The sequence below is a fragment of the Choristoneura fumiferana genome, chromosome 21 (assembly GCF_025370935.1).
Source record: "Choristoneura fumiferana chromosome 21, NRCan_CFum_1, whole genome shotgun sequence".
Lineage (NCBI taxonomy): Eukaryota > Metazoa > Arthropoda > Insecta > Lepidoptera > Tortricidae > Choristoneura > Choristoneura fumiferana.
The window spans coordinates 391,828-411,462 of NC_133492.1; the positions used below are offsets into that span (position 1 = coordinate 391,828).

Consider the following 19,635-nt stretch of genomic DNA (forward strand, 5'->3'; position numbering starts at 1 on the left):
ATTTTGATCAGATTGGCATTGAATATATCTTCAAACATTTTAATTCTAACATAATCTTATAAATAACATTTTCCATTTTGAGGATGGTAGGAGGTTGAACAATTAAAGAAAAAATAATTTATTTATTTCTTACAGCAGAAGTATCAAAATTATCTAAGCCAGGCTAGAACATGGACGTACTAACGTCCATATCATTACATAGATGTCAATGGTCCATATGGCTAGAATGTCAATTTTGACAATCTCAAAAATTATACCCGATTAAAGTTTCGTAAAAAATGCGTGGACTGCTTTCGCTGGCCAGAGTCTAATGCTGTAGGTGTCCATGGGCCGCATGCTCGTTTGCCAGCTATTTGATATAAAAAAATAAGCTGTGTCTTGATAATGTCAATCAGTCAATAATTCAATCAGCTGCTTGACTTTTGTTGGCTAGCTAACAGGTCAAGCAAATCTCATCCAAAACTATCTAAAAATAAGTATGGAAACAAGATTTTTTTTGGAACAAATTTATTAACAAAGTTTAAATGATTTGTCGACACTGTACTGAAAGAATAACTTGCAGTGAAAATACCAATAAATAAATAAATAAATATCTATTTAAAATAGGTACTAAACTACAAATCTAAGTAGGTCTATTGCAAATATAGTGAGTATTCCAATAATCGAAAGTTAATTAGAAGCAGAACTCTGCTTAAATATCAACTGATATGCATGTAGAAAATTATTTCTACTTGATAATACTTTAATTTATAACATCGTATATTTATTTTTTGTTGACAAATAAATAAATTCTGTAGGAGACTCTAAAAAGCAATAACAATAATGTTTTAGCAAACTTTTCCGCCGTTCGCAGTGACGTTCCGATTCACAGCTATTCAACAAAAATACGCGCGTGCTAACCGGAAGTCAAATCATCTGTCACTACATTAAACTATCTTATCTGTCAACAGAATTTAAAAAGTGCACAGGCGTCCTTTTTCAAATATCGCGCCTTAAACTTAACGAATATTTGGTGGAATTAAAATTCGAGATAATACTCTTCATGTAATTACTTCAGCTTAGAAATAATAGCGTTGGTGTATTCACTGCATTTGCCAGTGCCTCCCAAATCACCGGTAAGGTGTTTGCCTTCGCGTAACACCTCGTAGCAAGCGTTTTGGATCCGGTCGGCGTGGTCGTTGAGTTGCAGATGCCTCAACATCATTATGGACGACAGAAGCAGAGCGGTAGGATTAGCCATATCCTTTCCGGCGAGATCTGGGGCGGTGCCGTGGACCTGTGTGGACAAAAATAACGTGAGGTCTTTTGTTTGTTTTTTGGAGGTACAGGTTGATACAGCCTTATTAAGCGTGCAATCAGCTTCCCTAATAATCTGTAATTTCGTAAGTATTCACGCTTAAACGGCTGGACGGATTTGGATGAAATTTGGTATGTAGATAGCTGGACATCTGGAATAACACATAGGCTACTTTTATCCCGATATTCCCACAGGATAGGGATAAAATCTCAAAATAAGAACCGCTGGGCTGTCATGAAATTTGGCATGTTGTTTTTAATGCAACGTCAATGAAAACCACGATTTAATTTTTGGGAATTCCTACGGGAATTTTGTGAAATCCGAAAATTTCAATGTAAGTACCGGATCGAATAGTTTACGCGTGCGAAGACGCGGGTAAACACTAGTTATTCATAAAATGCCTACTTAGTTCTTTGTCCCGGTTACTTTAATCGGGAAGCCAACAGCGCTGCGCTTCTTTGCTTTCGTATTTCGCTTTGAGTAGGTATTCTAGTTGAATACTCGAAGGTATTTCGCGTTCGAGTTCTTTCAAAGATTCCCGCTATATGTTAATTCTGTCTGCAACAAACATTCGTTTTCTAGCTTCCTACATGGTGCAACCATCCCATCCTATATACGTTCCACTGCTGGGCACAGGCCTCCTCTCAGAACAAGAGGGCTTGGGAAATGGTTCCCACGCGGGCCCAGTGCGGATTGGGAACTTCACACGCACCATTGAATTGCTTTGCAGGTTTGTACAGGTTTCCTCACGATGTTTTCCTTCACCGCAAAGCTCGTGGTAAATTTCAAATGTAATTCCGCACATAAATTTCGAAAAACTCAGAGGTGCGAGCCGGGGTTTGAACCCACGAACCTCTGCTTGAGAGGCCATAGGTCAAACCGCTAGGCCACCACGGCTTTTTTTTTCTTTCTTTTTTGGTGCAACCAAGACTCAATTATATATAAAGTACCTAAAGCACAAGTACTCCCTCGGTTGAATACACACATGAATAAAACAACAATTCAATCGTCTTTTTTATTTTGGCGTCTATTCTTAATAAATTAATAAATAAAACGATACACAAATGATTGACATTTTTAACTACCTGCAAAAGCATCAAATATCTATTGGAGTTAGATTCTTAAAAAGTACGTTTTATTGTCAGATTTTATCTGAATCACATTTTAAGCAAAATAAAAATACATTATAAAAATACTTGGCAACCCTGTTGAAAAAAAAGTATACACATTGATAAAATAAAATACTGATTGTCTATGACATGAATGGTAACATATCCATTAAATTAATACTTAGTGAGGAACAAATCGGCGTGTTTTTAAAAACACAATACAAATTTCTAATTGCACCACAAACTTTAATCTTCATTTTTTTTAATAGTAAAAAATGTCATACCCATAGACACAGCCGGCAAGACACTTGACCAAGTTTCTTTATTTAGCATTTATGACAGTACCGAAGGTGGAGGTGAAACGGTTTTTCTAATTTGTATAGGTCAGTGTTTTTCAAACTTTTTCAGGACGCGACTCCCATGGGTCAGAAAATTTTTGACGACCCCCTGCTTACCACCACTTACAGTTATTTGTATTAATCTTACGTTAATAATATAAACATTTCATAATCATACACAATAACAATGCGGCTGCGAAACCCTTAAGGGTCATCCGCGAGCACCCGGGGGGTCGCGACGCACAGATTAAAAAACACTGGAAAGGTAGTCGACTAAAAAAATTGCCTTATTAAAAGTCAATCTGACATTTACTCCCTGTTTCACAATCTATTGATTAAATTTATTTGACTGTGTTTGTTTTGTTCGAATAGACGCCGACGGCATCACATTTATATATCAGTCAAATAAAATTAATCAATGGGTAGTGAAATAACCCTTACGGGCTGTTTCACCATCCATTGATTAGTGTTAACTGACGGTTAGAATCGGTCGGGAAAAGCGTGACTGAACCAATATCTTTCACATGTCCGCTGCTGGTCGACTCCTCACTGCCGTTTTACGTTATAATCAGTAAAAGATCCTCTTTATTTACTTTGAAGATTTAAGTTTGCGCGACTTAAATAGAAAACAGCCATTTATATCACTAAACTTATGTTAACGACCATGCATCAATAAACTAACTTAAAAATACTGAAAGCGAAGGAATGTCAATCTTAAACTAACGCAATCCAACGCCCAAAGAGCGAGTATTGTCGTCATCATCATCATGTCTTTTTTAACGTCAAATTCAATTTGACAGACGCCAAATTTCAAAACAAACATTCACCTGCCACGTGGTATTTCGGGGATCCGACAAAGAGCACCTTGGTTGCTGGCGACTTGTACGACACAAAAGGGCAGAAATTGAATGTGAGAGCACTTATTATTACTGTCATATTTTTAACGCAAAATGCATGAACATGGCAATAATATAACATACAAAATGTTTATCATTTTCATAAGTTTTCTACTGTTTTATGCCGTATATTCAACCTTTGTCACTCAAAATCGTTGTAAAGATTGGCAAAGGGTCAACCAACCAACCAAGGTGTTCTGTGTTGGAAGTTTGGAACTACGATGTTTTATACCGCTTACAACTTCCTTGAAGTCGGTTACTTTAAGTAACTGTAGTCTTGTAAGGCAAGACTATTTATAAAATTTAAATAACATGGCCATTTCAAATTAACAATATCAATCTCAGACTGAGCTAGAGCAAGAGCGCAATACATAGTACGCTCTGTCTAACTTAATAAGGTCGACATTTTGGCTATAGATTTTTTTAGATGGCGAACGAATAAGTAAAATAATTGACATACATTCGAGATGATCGATTCGGAATTTAAAATACAACAGTATTTATCTTAGTTTATTTAATTTGAACTATAACAACAACGATGTTAAGGCCATTATTACAATTTAGGATTCATGTCGAAATGGGGAAGTAAACAATGAAATACGAACTCAAATTTTGTTCGGATTATTTAGAACTGTTTAGTTAAAGTGAGAAAAGTTTTCCATGTCAGTCTTGACATTGATATAAGATTGATTTTTACTCTGCCTGTGTAAAAACTTTTTTCACTACATCTATCCGACCGTTTATGAAGTCGAAAATATATTACACTCTATAAAGTACGAAGATTGTACGATTGTAAAAAAACAATTATTTCACATTTTAGTACAAACCCTATTATATTTGGATACTTTTTAATGGATCATTTAAACTACTGAGTAAACTATTCATCTCTCTTATTGGTTAAATAATTACCACAATGTTATCATCCCCATTTAAATACAATAAATGCACCAATGTTCAAGACATTGCACCTAGACTCTTACTTTAAATCTCACTGCCACACCCAGAAACATCAATCAAGAGTAACAAACCCTAAAACTCAACCAAATTCCAAATTTCACATAGAATTTTGTCCTCAATGAACAACTTAATCTTAATTTGCAATTAATTCAATTCAGTTTTAAAACGGATTTCAAAAAAGGTGGAGTTCTATGTTCCAATGTATGTATTTTTTTTATACATGTTCGTCGATTTCTACATCACTTGATGATCGATTTTAGTTTTTTTTTCTTCGAAAAAGTACAGTCTCGAGGTGGTCCCAATGTCAAAAAGTCATATCTGATAAATGATGAGGGAAACCGAGAAAACTCTTCAAATATTGTAGGCATATAGTGATTTGGTTATTTCTAACCCATACACGTGTGTTAGCCAACATAACAAGAAGTAGAATACAAAATGAGCAATTCAACTTTTGATAATTTGCGCCATCGAGACTCAATGATTCCGTCTAAGTCGAGTCAGAAAATAACAGTTTTACCCGACTGCCCGAAAGAGGGTTATTGTTTTTATTTAGCCGTTGTTGGATATGCTTGCTCTAAATTTATGTCTCTGAGTGCGTTTTTAAGTGTCTTTGGCAGTAATGTCATAGAGATCTTTTGTCTCATCCTTGCGTCATTAAAAATAAGGTAAATTCGCTACTACTGTGTCATTTTAACTAAGAAAAACATTGGTTTGTTAGTCAACAATTTGATCAAATATTTTAACTATTATTTGAACAGTATGATTCACTGTATGGTCACTGTTTTAATTTTGAATGGTGGATAGATGAATGTTTCTCAATGAGTTCAACACTGAGCAACCTTTAATTCAAAAGCAAATAAAGACACCCGAACACACCAACAAAGCAGCGGTGTGTGTGGATTCCTACTCATCGCTGGGCCCGCGTAAGAACAATAACAAGCCCTTCCCTTCCGAGAGCAGGCCTGAGAACATCAGTTAAACTACTAGTAAATTACGGCTAAAAACCATGGACGAAGCTTCCCAAAATGCCCCATCTGGACTTGTAATCAGATCATAGGAAACTTCACCATTCGAATTCGATATTCAACTATCAAATTTTACATAACAATTTGAAGACACCTTGTATACAGATACAGGATTATTTATAACAACACAACAGACCTCAACAGTGACCAGAAACTAGAATCTAATCTAAATTCTTTATAATCTCGTTTGTGTATGCAGTGCAGGTGCTCTTACCACCCAGGTCTTCCGTCAACACTTGGCCTTCCTTGAGCACCTTGAAGCAGGCGGCCTGGATCCTCTCCGCCTGCTCTTTAATGCCCATGTGACGGAGCATCATCACCCCGGAGAGGAGTAAGGCTGTGGGGTTCGCTTTGTCCTGCCCAGCGATGGCTGGAGCTGTTCCATGCACCTGGAAGGTTAGTGGCATGCGTCACAAGGGATTTTGTTACGATGTGGTGACATTAAAGAGTGAGAAAGAATCATTTTCTGTGGTGCACGCTACACAATCATTAATTTGGGATCCACTCAAGATCCAGTGATCATCTTGTATGGCAATTGAAAGGTTTTTTTTTTCAAAATGGATCACAAATTAAGGACCGTAACTTCAATTTTGACGTGAAATCTTTCTTTCTACTCTGTATTGTCGGACAGTAGATGTGAGGTTGAATTATAGTTTCCATGATTGTTGATGGCACATAGGAACATGTATCTTATATTAAACTAGCTGGTGTCCGCGGCTTTTTCCCCTGTGTAGTTTTTTTTTTTTTTTCTAAAACTTCTTTTTTAAGAACCTTCTCCTGACAAAAGCAAACACAACAAAAAAAGAATTAGCGAAATCGGTCCAGCCGTTCACGCGTGATGCCGTGACCAAGGGAAATAGGGATTCATTTTTATATATTAAGAAGATATGCCAAAGTAAATTTGTTTAAATGAATATATATTTCAAAATTATATTATTATTTTGACATCGAGAGACTTTCAATTCAATTCTTGAAAGTTTAGGGAGACTTTATACATCTCCAATTTTTTAAATGGATGAAGCATTTTAAAATTCCACTGAATGTATATATGCTTAGTTAAAATGTTCAGTTAGGTTCTTAACGAAGGGACTAAAAAAAATCACCCTCACTTTACGTCTGTCGGAGGTACCTACCCCAAAAAAATTATTATATTTTATTTTTATTTTACCACTTTGTCGGCGTGACTGATATGTATATTCATGCCAAATTACAGCTTTCTAGTACTAACGGTCTCTGAGCATAGCCGCGGACAGACAGACTGACAGACAAGACAGACGGACAGACATGGCGAAACTATAAGGGTTCCTAGTTGCCTACGGAACTCTAAAAATGACTTTTTGAGAAGTTTCTTGCGGCGCATTCTTCTTGGCATGGACGAATCTTTGATATGATTATTCACAAATGGTTTACTAATGTTTCGGCGAATAACGTTTGGCAACCTGTTTCATTTCGCAACTTTTCATTTCCCAACTGTTTAATATTTCTGAAACTGTAAATATTTCAGGATTTTTATAAAACTAACCTAACCAAACCTAAAGGGTTCGACACGATGGCCCTGAAATAAATCCTGAAATATTTACAGTTTTAGAGTTTGCGAAATGAATCAGGTTGCCAAACGTTACGTTGCGAAAAGGCAGTACTCGTTCACACATATTATTTAGTATCACTGGACAGTCCTAAGTTTAGTATCATACCCCGTTATCAGTGTTGCAGATCCATTGAAACTAAGTCATAGGGTTGTCGCTCAATATTTATTTTATTGTCAATGTGATATGTGACATTGGTATATAAAAAGTTTTTTGAAAGAATGTTTTTACAGGTAGAATAACAGATTTGTATACTTTCATTAGTTGTCTTAATAAATATTATTAAGCGTTTTCTTCTAATTTCGCCATCAGCTCCCTTTTAAACTGCGAAAATTCAGCGTGATCATTAAAGAAATGTATGATTTTAATTGAATACTAAGCGAGCGAATCATATACGACATTAATTAATATTGACAAATAAATTACGCAACCACCTATTACGGAGTTTAAAAAAAGAATAAAACCTCTTTTAATTACGGGCTGAAAAGAGGTTTTATTTTGTTTTAAAACTTAAAATATATAAATAACAAAAATGTGCGTGCATCTAATTGTATATACCTAGGCACATGTTAAAAAAAATAATTGCAGTGCCATCCCTAGCGTTTTCAATGATTCTGCAACACAGATAACGGGGTGTGTTTAGTATACATATACTAGTTTCGTGTCATGCATAATTGATTTCACACATTTGTTAATATGGACGGACATGATCCACACCGGTTAGTAAACACGTATATAGTCTCGAAAAGACTTACTTTTCAAATATCCATTGTATGTTTTATTTACTCATATTCTCTTGAAACACTACGTATTCAAAACCTAGTCAACCAAAAAATACTTTAAGGAGCCTATTCATGTAATTGTTCTAGTGTTGATTAATAATTTGGATATTATAGAAATATATAAGTGTACAAATATATAATTGAAATATTTATAATCTCACTATTTGTTTCTTTTTAATTAGTAATTTTTTTGTCTTAATTTAAGGGGCTGTTTCACCATCCATTGATTAGTGTTAAGTGACGGTTAAATGTGATGCCGTCTCTATTTGTTTTGTTCGAATAGATAGAGACGGCATCACATTTAACCGTCGGTTAACGCTAATCAATGGATGGTGAAACAGCCTCTAAATATCGCTAAATGGCGTCAGTATTGAGAAGTCCGTTCGACATTCATGACATTCTTGTTTGCGATTGGCTCATTTTTAACCCCCGACGAAAAAGAGGGGTGTTATAAGTTTGACCGCTATGTGTGTCTGTGTGTCTGTCTGTGGCACCGTAGCTCTTAAACGGGTGGACCGATTTGAATGCGGTTTTTTTTATTTGAAAGCTGGTTTTCTAGCGATGGATCTTAGACATGATTTATCAAAATCGGTTCAGCCGTTTCAAGATCATCAGATCTTTTGTTCGCTGCGGTAGGAATCTTAGACGCATAATGGATATTTACTTTACTTTCAAACATATTTGGGACCTAAAATTTGAAACACCCATGTATGCTATATAGCTATGCAAGATTATGGAATTCTCGGCCTGATGCTGCAGCCAGGATATCCAGAACACTAGTAGGTACTCTCTTAATAAAACTATAGCAGATATATCGTGTTTGGGTTCGTTTTGATCAGTATTTGTGTTATTTAAACAATCACAAATGTGATACAAGTGTTAAAGTGTGCAGTTTTGCAGGTGGTAGGACCTTGTGCAAGGTCCGCCCGGATTGCTACCACCATCTTGCTCGCTAATCCTGGCGTGAAGCAGCAGTGCTTGCATTGTTGTGTTTCGGCGTGGAGAGTAAGACAGCCGGTGCAATTACTGGCATTTGAGGTATCCCATCTTAGGCCTCTAGGTTGGCAACGCAGATGGTTGCAGATGCAATACCCCTGGTGTTGCAGATGTTTATGGGCGGTGGTGATCTCTTACCATCAGGAGACCCACATGCTCGTTTTCCACCCAGTAGAATAAAAAAAAAGTTGTCAAACGGATTTCACGATACAGAGGCACATAGGGCCTACTCTTAGGGCTCTCATATTAAATAGTATAAGTGTCAGAGGGACCGAATGACACGAACTTCAAAAGTTTTCGCAGTAGCCCTGCAGAAACTCCATTGGTGTCCAATCATATTTGTATGTATGCTATCGCAGTAACATAAACATTGAACCACTCACTGCCTCCTCCAAATGAAGCATTATGAAACTTATGAAAACCATTTTACATGTACTTCATTTCATTTCAAATTTTTCATCACACTTGCTCGTAAACAGTGTCAAAACATGAAGGCTACCTTGATTGCAACCCCATAATAAAACCTTAATGTGCTTGTCATGAAGCCCAAGGTCGGTAAATGAGTCCGTGCCCGTACTGATGGTGCTGCGCATGGCAGCAGCAGGACCACATGCACACGCGGCTCAGGCACATGCTGAGGGAGGGGGAGGGGAGGGCGGCGCTGACAAGAGCGCAGCCTAAGGTATGGCCAATATTCATAATTATATTTTTTCTTTTACAAATAAAAATTTACTCGCAATGTGATGAAAAACATTGTATGTCGCACGGGCGGTACTAGAATTACGAACATCGACTCATTAAAGCCCTGTCTTCGACTTCGAGCTTCTAATAGACTCTCGTTCGTAATTCCTTATTTACCGCCCTTAAGACACAATGTACTATAGTTACCAAAGTAATCCACTTTGCATCTCATCAGGAAAATAATACTTACGGACTCAAACAGTGCTCCGTTCTTGCCGATGTTACCGGACGGGGTGAGGCCCAGGCCTCCGACCAGACCCGAGCACATGTCCGACATGATGTCACCGTACAAGTTGGGCATGACCTGTAAAATGCAACATACACATTAAAAAAGATCAAGAAGAAGGTTATAGGGGAGGGAAATTCCAATGTTTATTTACCTAAACGGCGTAGGTATTTGAATAGTACGAAAGAGGACTCAATATAATTTTGTCCAATAAATTTTCCAAGATTTCAGAATTTACACTAACATAAACACATATCTATTAAAGTTATTATTATGAACAATTTGAAATCAAAATGAGAGTATTTAGATCATTTTGAGCACTACTTACTACTACTTCTGCTGCTAACTATACCTGCAATTAATTTAACTAACTAATTAACGTTGTAGTTAATTAAATTGCTTTTCCTATGTCAATTTGTTTAGTAGAAAAAAATAATTTATTAACCCTGACACGTCAAATTATGACAATCGTCAGAATTCTATGCAATTTAAAAATAAGGTTTTAAGTGTTCGTATTACAATGTACCACCTTCATAAATATACCCCAATCAACTGAGATACAAACTTTAATCCAGTGCAATAATGTCCCCCGATTTTGGCACCTGACCACTACACTTATTATAGTATCAAGTGTGGCGTAAGAAATGGGGTTTATAACCTCATGCGGCCCACCATACAACAAAATATGACATCGAAATTTAAAACTTAATGTCTCATAGATAAAGTTGTTTTTTTTTTGTAAATTTGAATGATACAGAGAAAATGACACTTTATTCCTTTTTCAAAAGATATAAGTTCTATTATGTACTAGTATTATCACTTTGAACCCCAGGAGGATAAAAAAATTGTAGATTTGTTGTTTAAAAAGAATTAGTGCGAAATTAAGAGCATCTTTTTTCAAAGCAATTTATATCAGGAAACGGGTTATTTAGGAAAAGGTAGTGACAGGAACGATGTTTTGGGAATGGATGTTTTGAAAACGACCAGAGCGTTCCAAAATCCCACTAGTGTCTGATGATTCAACAGTGACTCACCAGCACATCAAACTTGGAGGGGTCCTGGACCATGTTGAGGCAGACGGTGTCGAGGTAGCGCTCCTCGAACTTGATGTCCGGGTACTTGGTGGCCAGGTCGCGGCAGCAGCGCAGGAACAGGCCGTCCGACATGCGCCTGGGGGCATAGCTCCAATGTTAGGCCGTGTTTCCACCAGAGATGTGCGAGGTAGCTAAGCGGTGCGAGGATGTGGAACATTGTGACTGTTTCCACCAGAGATGTAAGAACTGAGCGGTGCGTGGATATGTAGTTGGGCTCTTTTCAAGTAAGCGAGCAAGGTGCGGTGAGGCGGGAGTGGAGCGCGCGCGCCTCTGGCCGCTACTACTGAGTATTTAGCAACACATTCCTAGCGCACATCCTTCTCTTGTTTTTATATACAAAAACCTCGCTACGCTCACCTGTTTCCACCAGAGCTATGCTAAGCGAGGATAGGTAAATGAAGTGTTTTTATTGGTTTATGAAAACACACTCCTCGCAATGGTTCCTCGCACATCTCTGGTGGAAACGGAGCCTAAATACGAACTATCCGATAAATTACGATGAAAAATCATAATTATGCACTACACGTTTACATCAAGCTTCACAACCAAGCCACCAATAGACTGTTGCTGTTGAATACTCACATAATATTGGCCTTGTGGACAGCTGTGACCTTCTTCCTCTTATTGTCGCGGGCGAACTCGAAAGCGAACTCGGCGACCCTCTTACTAGCCTCCTCCGTGATCAGCTTGATACTCTGAACCACTCCGTCCACTATTTCATGCTCGATGCCGGAGTACTCGCCTTCTGTGTTCTCGCGGATTGTCACCACGTCCACGTTGTCGTACAGTGTCTTGATGCTGGAAGAGAGAAGTATTGAGTTTGGTATTGTTGTTCATCATCATCATTATCATCATCCTAATCCATATACAGTCTGCTAGGTATAGTCAAGTGGAAAGATATCAACACGGCCAAAGTTACAAAAAGATGTATACACGACCATACTGCATACTTGGTATGATATATTTGCACTTGACTGTACAAGGCTCCTCTCAGAATGAGAGGGCTGGCTGGCTCTTTCGTAAAGTCAATTAAGTAGATAAAAAAAAGTTGTTTTCTTGCAATAGAAATGGTATTTATATTAAGTTTAATATTCATATCCTGAGTGCCAAAAAATCTGGCCCTCTAATGTATGCAGTACTAGGTATTTTGTATGTAGAGTGGGTCAAATTATTTGCCGCTGAGTATATAAAATGTCACGAATAAATGTTTTTCTTTATTTCTCTCTTTCTTTCTATATACAAATTGATCTTTCAGCAGATGTTTGGGTGATTAGATTAACTGAACATCTCTGTAAAAAAAACACGACTTTTTAACCTGTTGTTGAATTTTCATTTCAAGTGTGAAATCATGAACTTATACAACGTTTCAAAAATAAGTACCACTGACTCTTATCCGACGCAATAAGGCCGTAGTAACACATTTTTGAGTGGTTCTAATAGATACTTATTTTTGCACTTGACTATACATTGATTGCTATTCAAATTATACCACGTCAAAAACGTAAACAAGCGACTGTCAATAATAGGTTCCTGCTACTTTCTCTTTCTGTACCCTTAGTGTAAGTTTTCGGTTACAAAATACATCTCGATCGCGTTCGCGTAAAAATCTCAATTTATATGGAAACACGAACAGCGCCTCCAGCGGAACGTTTGCGATGTTTGTGTTTCCATACAAATTGAGATTTTAACGCGAACGCGATCGTAGACGTATTTCGTAACCGAAAACTTACACTAAGGGCACTGATTACTGTCACTAATATATTCTTAAGTTTTTATTATTATTATTTTGACTTACTAACACAATATGGATACTTTGAGTAAGAAATAAATAATTTTTATTTTTTATTATTATCGCAATGACTTTAACGCGTTAGAAAACACCTGCCATTTCTTTATGTGGACCGCTCGTTTGAATAAATCAAGAATAAATATTCAATTTGCATGCGCCATTGTGAATGAACTAGCTTTACCCGTACGAGCTAGACGTAACCAGTACTAGGTAGTAGTAATCTAGTAGAAGGTCGGAACAATGTGTCATCATAACGCCTTATCAGTCTCGTGTTACAGCTCCAGTAGTTACGTGATAGGTACTATTGCTAATACAGTTAGGTGAATAACTGAACCAATGTCTACTACTTTGATTGTATCTTCAATTTATATAAAAAGGGTAAAGAATTATGTTGACGTTTAAGTATTTACTGTCAGTACACATTACAGAGATAGTCTTTCATTATGTAATTGGTGATCAAAATATTGTATTTTGTCTATAAGGTGACAAAATACAATATTGCAATAGTGCTGATTTTTATCAGTGGCGGGTACTCTCAACTAATTACATTAAAAACATAAAACTCCCTTATGACCTTCATATCCCTTGAAACCCATCCCACCACTCACCAGCACTTACCACTCGTCAAATGAACTAATGAATATAAAAAGTAATATAAGAAAATATAAACACTTCATGAACTAGCCATTTTGTTTTAGGCTACAATTTTTAAAAATTAAATGGGAACATCAAAAATTCTATATTTATAAAGCAAACAATTGACGAGTCTATACTGAAGAGCCACTCTCTTAAACCATAAGGATACTCTAGTAGTAATTACAGAAATAAATATTATGATAGGTGCAAAAGTGAATCAGTGGTCGCTCCATACATCTTTTCATTGATTCAGTTTTGCATCACACTATTTGGTAACAATATTCTGTAATAAAGTCTCTGGCGCAAATTGTTTTATATTTATTTTATACAGGTATTCAAACCCTTGTTACAGTTTTGGCTTAAGCATAAGTAAAAAGTAATACATGATAGATATCTCATCTGTGGACTGGTTGTGACATATTTTCATGATCTATAAATTGTACTTGAAGCATTTCTGACATCCTGAACTATTATCAATTTATCTGCATATCACTAAAGTACCACTTTTGACTCAGTATATGGGTAACATTATAATATAATCAATTACATACACATATTATGTACACATGGTTGACATTCACAATTAATAAAAATAGGTATTTGAAGCTAGAAAAAGCAGGAAAATTCGTTTTAAAAATAAAACGATTCCTCTCAACAGAGGTTTTTCCACCCAGTGGTTGATTTTTTTGACATTTATAAATTTGGACATTCGACTTGTAACTTATTTTACAAACTATGACTAAGTATTATGGCTAAAACTAGATTTTTGGAGGCGTGGACTGGACGCTGATATCAAAATGCCAATATGACGAATTGCAGTTTATCTTGAGAGTTATCTGATCTTGTCTAATGTCTAGACTAAGTCACGTATGTGATAGGATATCTACATCACACTGTCAGTGTCGTCAACAAATAAGTCCGAAATCTGGAGGACTTTGTGACAATAACAGCCTAAAGTGCCACGAGCTTGCAACCTGTAGTGGTGACCGTTTATGCGCGAAATTAACCTAACCAACAAAAAGTTGGAAAACCCCCGACTTTGTCACTTCAAAGTTCAATATCTCAAAAACGGCTAAACCGATTCTGATGAAACATGTCTAAGAACCATCGCTAGAAATCCTGATTTCAAATAAAAAACCCGCATTCCACCCGTTTAAGAGCTACGGTGCCACAGACCAGACACACTCTCGCAGAAATAAACAGCAGGGTTAGGGCGGCGCTGCCAAGAGCGCAGCCTTAGGTATTGGCAATATTTGGAACAATTATATTTTTTCTTTTACAAATATAAAATTTTACTCGTAAATGTGATGTAAAACATTGTATGTCGCACGGGCGGTACTAGAATTACGAACATCGGCTCATTAAAGCACCGAGTCTAGACTCTCGTTCGTAATTCCTTATTTACCGCCCTTAAGACACAGTGTATACTATTACGTCTAATACATTTAAAAAAAGCAATTATTGCACCTACATCTATTTTTGTACTGAAATAAAGAAATAAACATAATTGACAAACATTGAGAAGTATTTATTATTTTACTAGGTTATGCCCGCGGCTTCGCCCACGTAGAATTCGGTTATCGCGCGCTGTTCCCTCGGGAACTGTCCATTTTTTCGGGATAAAAAGTAGCCTATGTCACTCTCTGACACATAAAGCCAAAAATCACGTCGATCCGTCGCTCTGTTTCGACGTGGAAGACGGACAAACATACAAACACACACACTTTCGCATTTATGATTATTAGTAGGCATTTATTAGGGGATCTCCGAATGATCTAACGACTTCGAAGAAACTTGCAATGGAGGGTTTATGGGGGCGTAGGCGTACAATCGATCTAGCTTCGTCTTATCTCTGAGAAAACGCGTGTTTTCGAGTTTGTATAATTCTTGATGTTTGAAACAAGCCATAAAAAAATGCTTGATGCAAAAAATGCCAAATGTACATTTAAAACAAATAAAGCTAAACTAGTCAGACATACCTCTGCTAAAAATATGTGTCTCATTTTGTTATCACTTTATCAGAATAACAATATTCATATCAAATGCTACAATTTTCTGATAGCATTATCAGAATCAATTGATCACTTAGCGTATCGTCACAATACAAGTAATATAGGCAGTAATTCGACTTCATACTAAAGCGCCCGAATCGAAGCACGCACACAGCGAAGCGTCTTACACGGCCGCTAACCAAACTTCACCCGATAAAACTACCACTACGCAGTGCCAGGCCGCGCGCTGCGCAGTCCGGTTGCTGCAGGGCTACTCCGAAACTCGAAACTCGAAGTTCGTGTCGTGCGGTCCCTCTCGCTCTCGTATTAAATAGTATAAGTGTCAGAGGGACCGCACGACACGAACTTCGAGTTTCGGAGTAGCCCTGCTGGTCGAGTGAGTGCTGCGCCTGCGCCGCGCTGCCCGCTCTATTCGCCCCCGTTTCGATTCCCTAACGTGGCTATAAACGCTCGGTACTAAGTAACTAGGTACATACTATAATATTTTATTTAATAATGGCGGCGTCACGAGCACGTGTATACTGCAGTGTTTACGGGTGCCTACATTCAACGCTGATTAAACCAACATTGTAATTTTTCAACTTCCTGCTGATGTGTAAGGTAAACTTATACCTATTAGTACTTTATTATTAGTCTATTAAAATTTGTCTAGGTACCTACTCAACAAAATGTAAACCATAGTGATATGTCTATTTATAGAAAATTACATTTAAAAAAATATGCAAATTGCTATTTACAAATTAAATCTTCTATCAAAATATAAATCCGAACGAATTTATGAATTTGAACTAAATATTAATTCACATTTTTAAAAACGTATTTAGTTTAAAACATTCTTCGGTTGTTTAACATTTGTTAATACAGACAAGGGCATAAATTATATGTAGGTACGTTACCAAGACGTTAAAAATATCTATACACCTTTATGTCACTATAAGACCCCTTACTTTAAGATCCCTTTTAGGGATAAGTTCGCCTTTGTACTCTTTGTTTTTTGTTTTATTTTTGTATTATTTTTGTGTTTTATTTTACATACATACATTATCATAAGTTTGATTATACAAGTGCCTATAATAAATGCTTGATGCCTAAAAAATGCTCTAATGCGCAAAAAGAGGGTAATACCACTAATAGCCTAAGGATGGACTTGAATGCGGTTTTTACTAGTATGGCAGGAACATACGCTCATTCCGCGGCTTGCTCAGGGACTATCAATTACAAATCAGATTAACAACTTATATTATATTAAATAAATAATCATACATAATTTTATTGAACTAAAATATAAATAAAAATCAGAATCTGTTTTAATTGTTGCCACCCTAGCGTTCTGCACAATAAATTTCAAGAATATACTAGGCATTGATAATTCTACTTGAACATATTAAAGTTTTCTCCATAATTAATTTTGTTGGATTGTAGGTAGCAAAAATGACACACGAATAGCTTGCAATTGCCAGTTTCTTACATTTTTATTTTTATTTTATTTGTGTTAATTTTGCTGTAACTTCTGTGTTAGTAAATAAATGTCTTCTTTCACCTTTCGATAAACTGGGCATTTTCATTTCATGGGTACGGAAGTATTTTTATCTGCGCCACGCCCAGCGCGTGGGCTGCTACCCACGCAGTGCCATTCGCCCAGACTTATTAAAACATTATTGCATGGTCATTAGAACAATACTATATAAGTCTATGCACTATTAAATTAGAATTTTCTCTGTAAGTGAATTATGAATAAATGTCTTATTAAGAGGTAATAAAATAAATGTCAACCAAATGATTAATTTCTAACAGCTTCATATGGACAAACAACTTTTTTTTAAACTGTAAGTACCACAGCATTGTTATAAAACTAACCTAACTTTAGCCTCTACAGGAGCATGGGTACATTTAGTTTCTACCTACAGGATAGTCCTGAAATATATCCTGAATAATTTTCAGTTTCAGAATGAAAATTGTTCACTTATATGAAGCAGTTGGGAAATGAGTTGGGTAATTTTTGGTGAAAAGACAGGATCCCATTAAGATGTACATATTGTTTATCTCCCCTGTTGGAATTTACTTCTATTCTAAGGATCAACTGTAATATTTTTGTTTATGGCAACCAATATCTTTGGTTTACAATTCCAAGGTTGATTTCACAATGTCACTGAAGATCCATACAAGTTTTTAAAACTAATTGACCAAAGCTAATGAGCCTATTCTGCTGAATCTTCTAAAATTTTAACATAACCACAGATAGAATAGCAAATTACATGACAAATATTAAAAGTCACAAGGAAAATGAATTTCAAGTACTATAAGTAAGTTACATGAATAGTTAAATGCTATTTTAGCACTACATAGTACCTTACCTTACCTTACGTTAAAGTACCCACTTATGAAAAGATAAATTGACACTTGAAGTATGAAACAGTGGGATAAGTGAAGAAATCACTAAGACAGGACAAAAAGTGCCATAAAAATTCTGGCCTCTGATGATAAATTCTATGTAGAATATTTTATTTTTATTACCTACTTTATAAATTATTTTTTTATAACTTTAGATGTATAAGATTCTAATGTCAATGAAAAGTTTAGCCCTAAACTTGGCAAGGTGAGTCAAGTGTACTGAATTCAATCCTCGTTGGATTCTTGTAGATCTAACAAAATTAACTTAAAAAAAAATACAAAAAGATGATCTAAAATTATGTATCTTATAAGATACACTGCCAAGTTTAGGGTTAAAGAGCATGATGATAAGATAGGAGAAATAAATAAATTGGGTCAATGAACTAGACCAACTTTATGTATTTATTAGGATTAAGTTAAGTTTTAAACTATTTTTTATGAACGTAATGAATCATTTAGTTTCCATGAGGCTTCATAATTTTACTGTTTTCAATTTAATTTTAATTCTAAAGTTATGTGAAAACAGTGAATTTGATCAGGTACAGTCACCTGCATAGAAATAGAGCTTTATCAGTATCAGATATTTATGCACACTTTGTTGTGTCAGATATTGCTGCTGGTGACTGTCAGGTAGCCCCTTAACATTTATTTGACCAAATCAAGAAGCTTTTGTCCAACATAGATAGCAAAAAAAAAAAAAAAAAAAAAGGTACTCACCCTTCTAAGCTCTTGCAAGGCCTCACGTTGGCATACAGGTCAAACTCCTTACGTAGAGCCAAGTTGAGCGAACGGTAACCCTTACCGACCGGGGTCATGAGAGGCCCCTTCAGGCCAATCTTGTTCTCATTGACAGAGTCTATGGCCTTTTGAGGAATGCCAAACTTTCCATCTGGTCCCTAAAATTAATACACTTTCAGTTTATATTGCAGTAGGATGAGCTTTATTTCCTTTGTTTTTTAGAGAACAAAAAAAGTTACTGGGTTTAAATAAAATGATAACTGAACTGACAGTTGTAATTTATTATGCACTTAACTCCTAAGTATTGAGCAGCATGTTAATTCATAATTCGCAAGTGTATGTCATATATTTATAACACGTAGGGGCTTACCCTAACAGCTGTGACGTCCACTTCGTCCCATTCAATGGGTACTTTTGCGGCCTCGAATATTTTTTGCACTGCCACAGTGATCTCGGGACCGATGCCATGTCCCGGGATGAGCGTGACCCGCCGCACGCCCGAGCTGTACTGCGCTGTACCAGCTTTTGTCACCGGGACCTACAGGAAACCACCAAAATCCGTCATATAACCTCCAAACCACATAACAATAGAAAAAACACTGAAAACCAAACTCGACCTCTCTAATCCCAACCCCAGCTCCTCCGGTACTCTCCCCTGCGCCACCCTCGAACCACTTCAGCAAACTTCCTAGCACTTTACTCTCACGAAAAGGCTTCAAAAGCACTTTTATGTAATTCTTCGACATAACTATACTTAGTCTATTTTTGGAATGCAAGAATAGAAGCGTACGGTCTCTTTGGACTGATTACATGGGAATTGCATGCACTACACGCAAAGAATGTTAGAAGTGGAACACCCAGCTATAAACTTACAATTTTCCTGATAATTCTTGAAGCCATTTCCAAATTTTCGCTATACGACGACGGACGAGAGACAGCTCCGCGGTGAAGGGGCGGAGGGGGAGGAAATTACGTTACGACTGCGAAAAAATGATAACGCGCATGACCGGAAATTGCTGTGA

The 19,635-nt window shown here is 36.5% G+C and overlaps 1 protein-coding gene across 3 annotated transcripts; it reads right to left on the bottom strand.

Annotated features, from left to right (window-relative positions):
- Positions 1–497: 497 nt before the first annotated feature.
- Positions 498–19,595, bottom strand: Idh3a (isocitrate dehydrogenase [NAD] subunit alpha, mitochondrial). Of its 3 annotated transcripts, none has more exons than XM_074104504.1 (7): positions 19,487–19,595; positions 18,984–19,151; positions 18,593–18,771; positions 11,630–11,845; positions 10,988–11,123; positions 9,918–10,031; positions 498–1,276 (listed from the first exon to the last, which is right to left on the bottom strand). In XM_074104504.1, exons 1-7 carry the CDS (start codon positions 19,511–19,513, stop codon positions 1,049–1,051), a joined length of 1,068 nt encoding a protein of 355 aa, XP_073960605.1. In that variant the 5' UTR covers positions 19,514–19,595; the 3' UTR covers positions 498–1,048. The 3 variants fall into 3 exon arrangements, with proteins under 3 accessions (XP_073960605.1, XP_073960603.1, XP_073960604.1); XM_074104502.1 differs by lacking the exon at positions 19,487–19,595 and adding an exon at positions 19,231–19,458; XM_074104503.1 differs by lacking the exons at positions 498–1,276; positions 19,487–19,595 and adding exons at positions 2,299–6,011; positions 19,231–19,465.
- Positions 19,596–19,635: the final 40 nt, after the last annotated feature.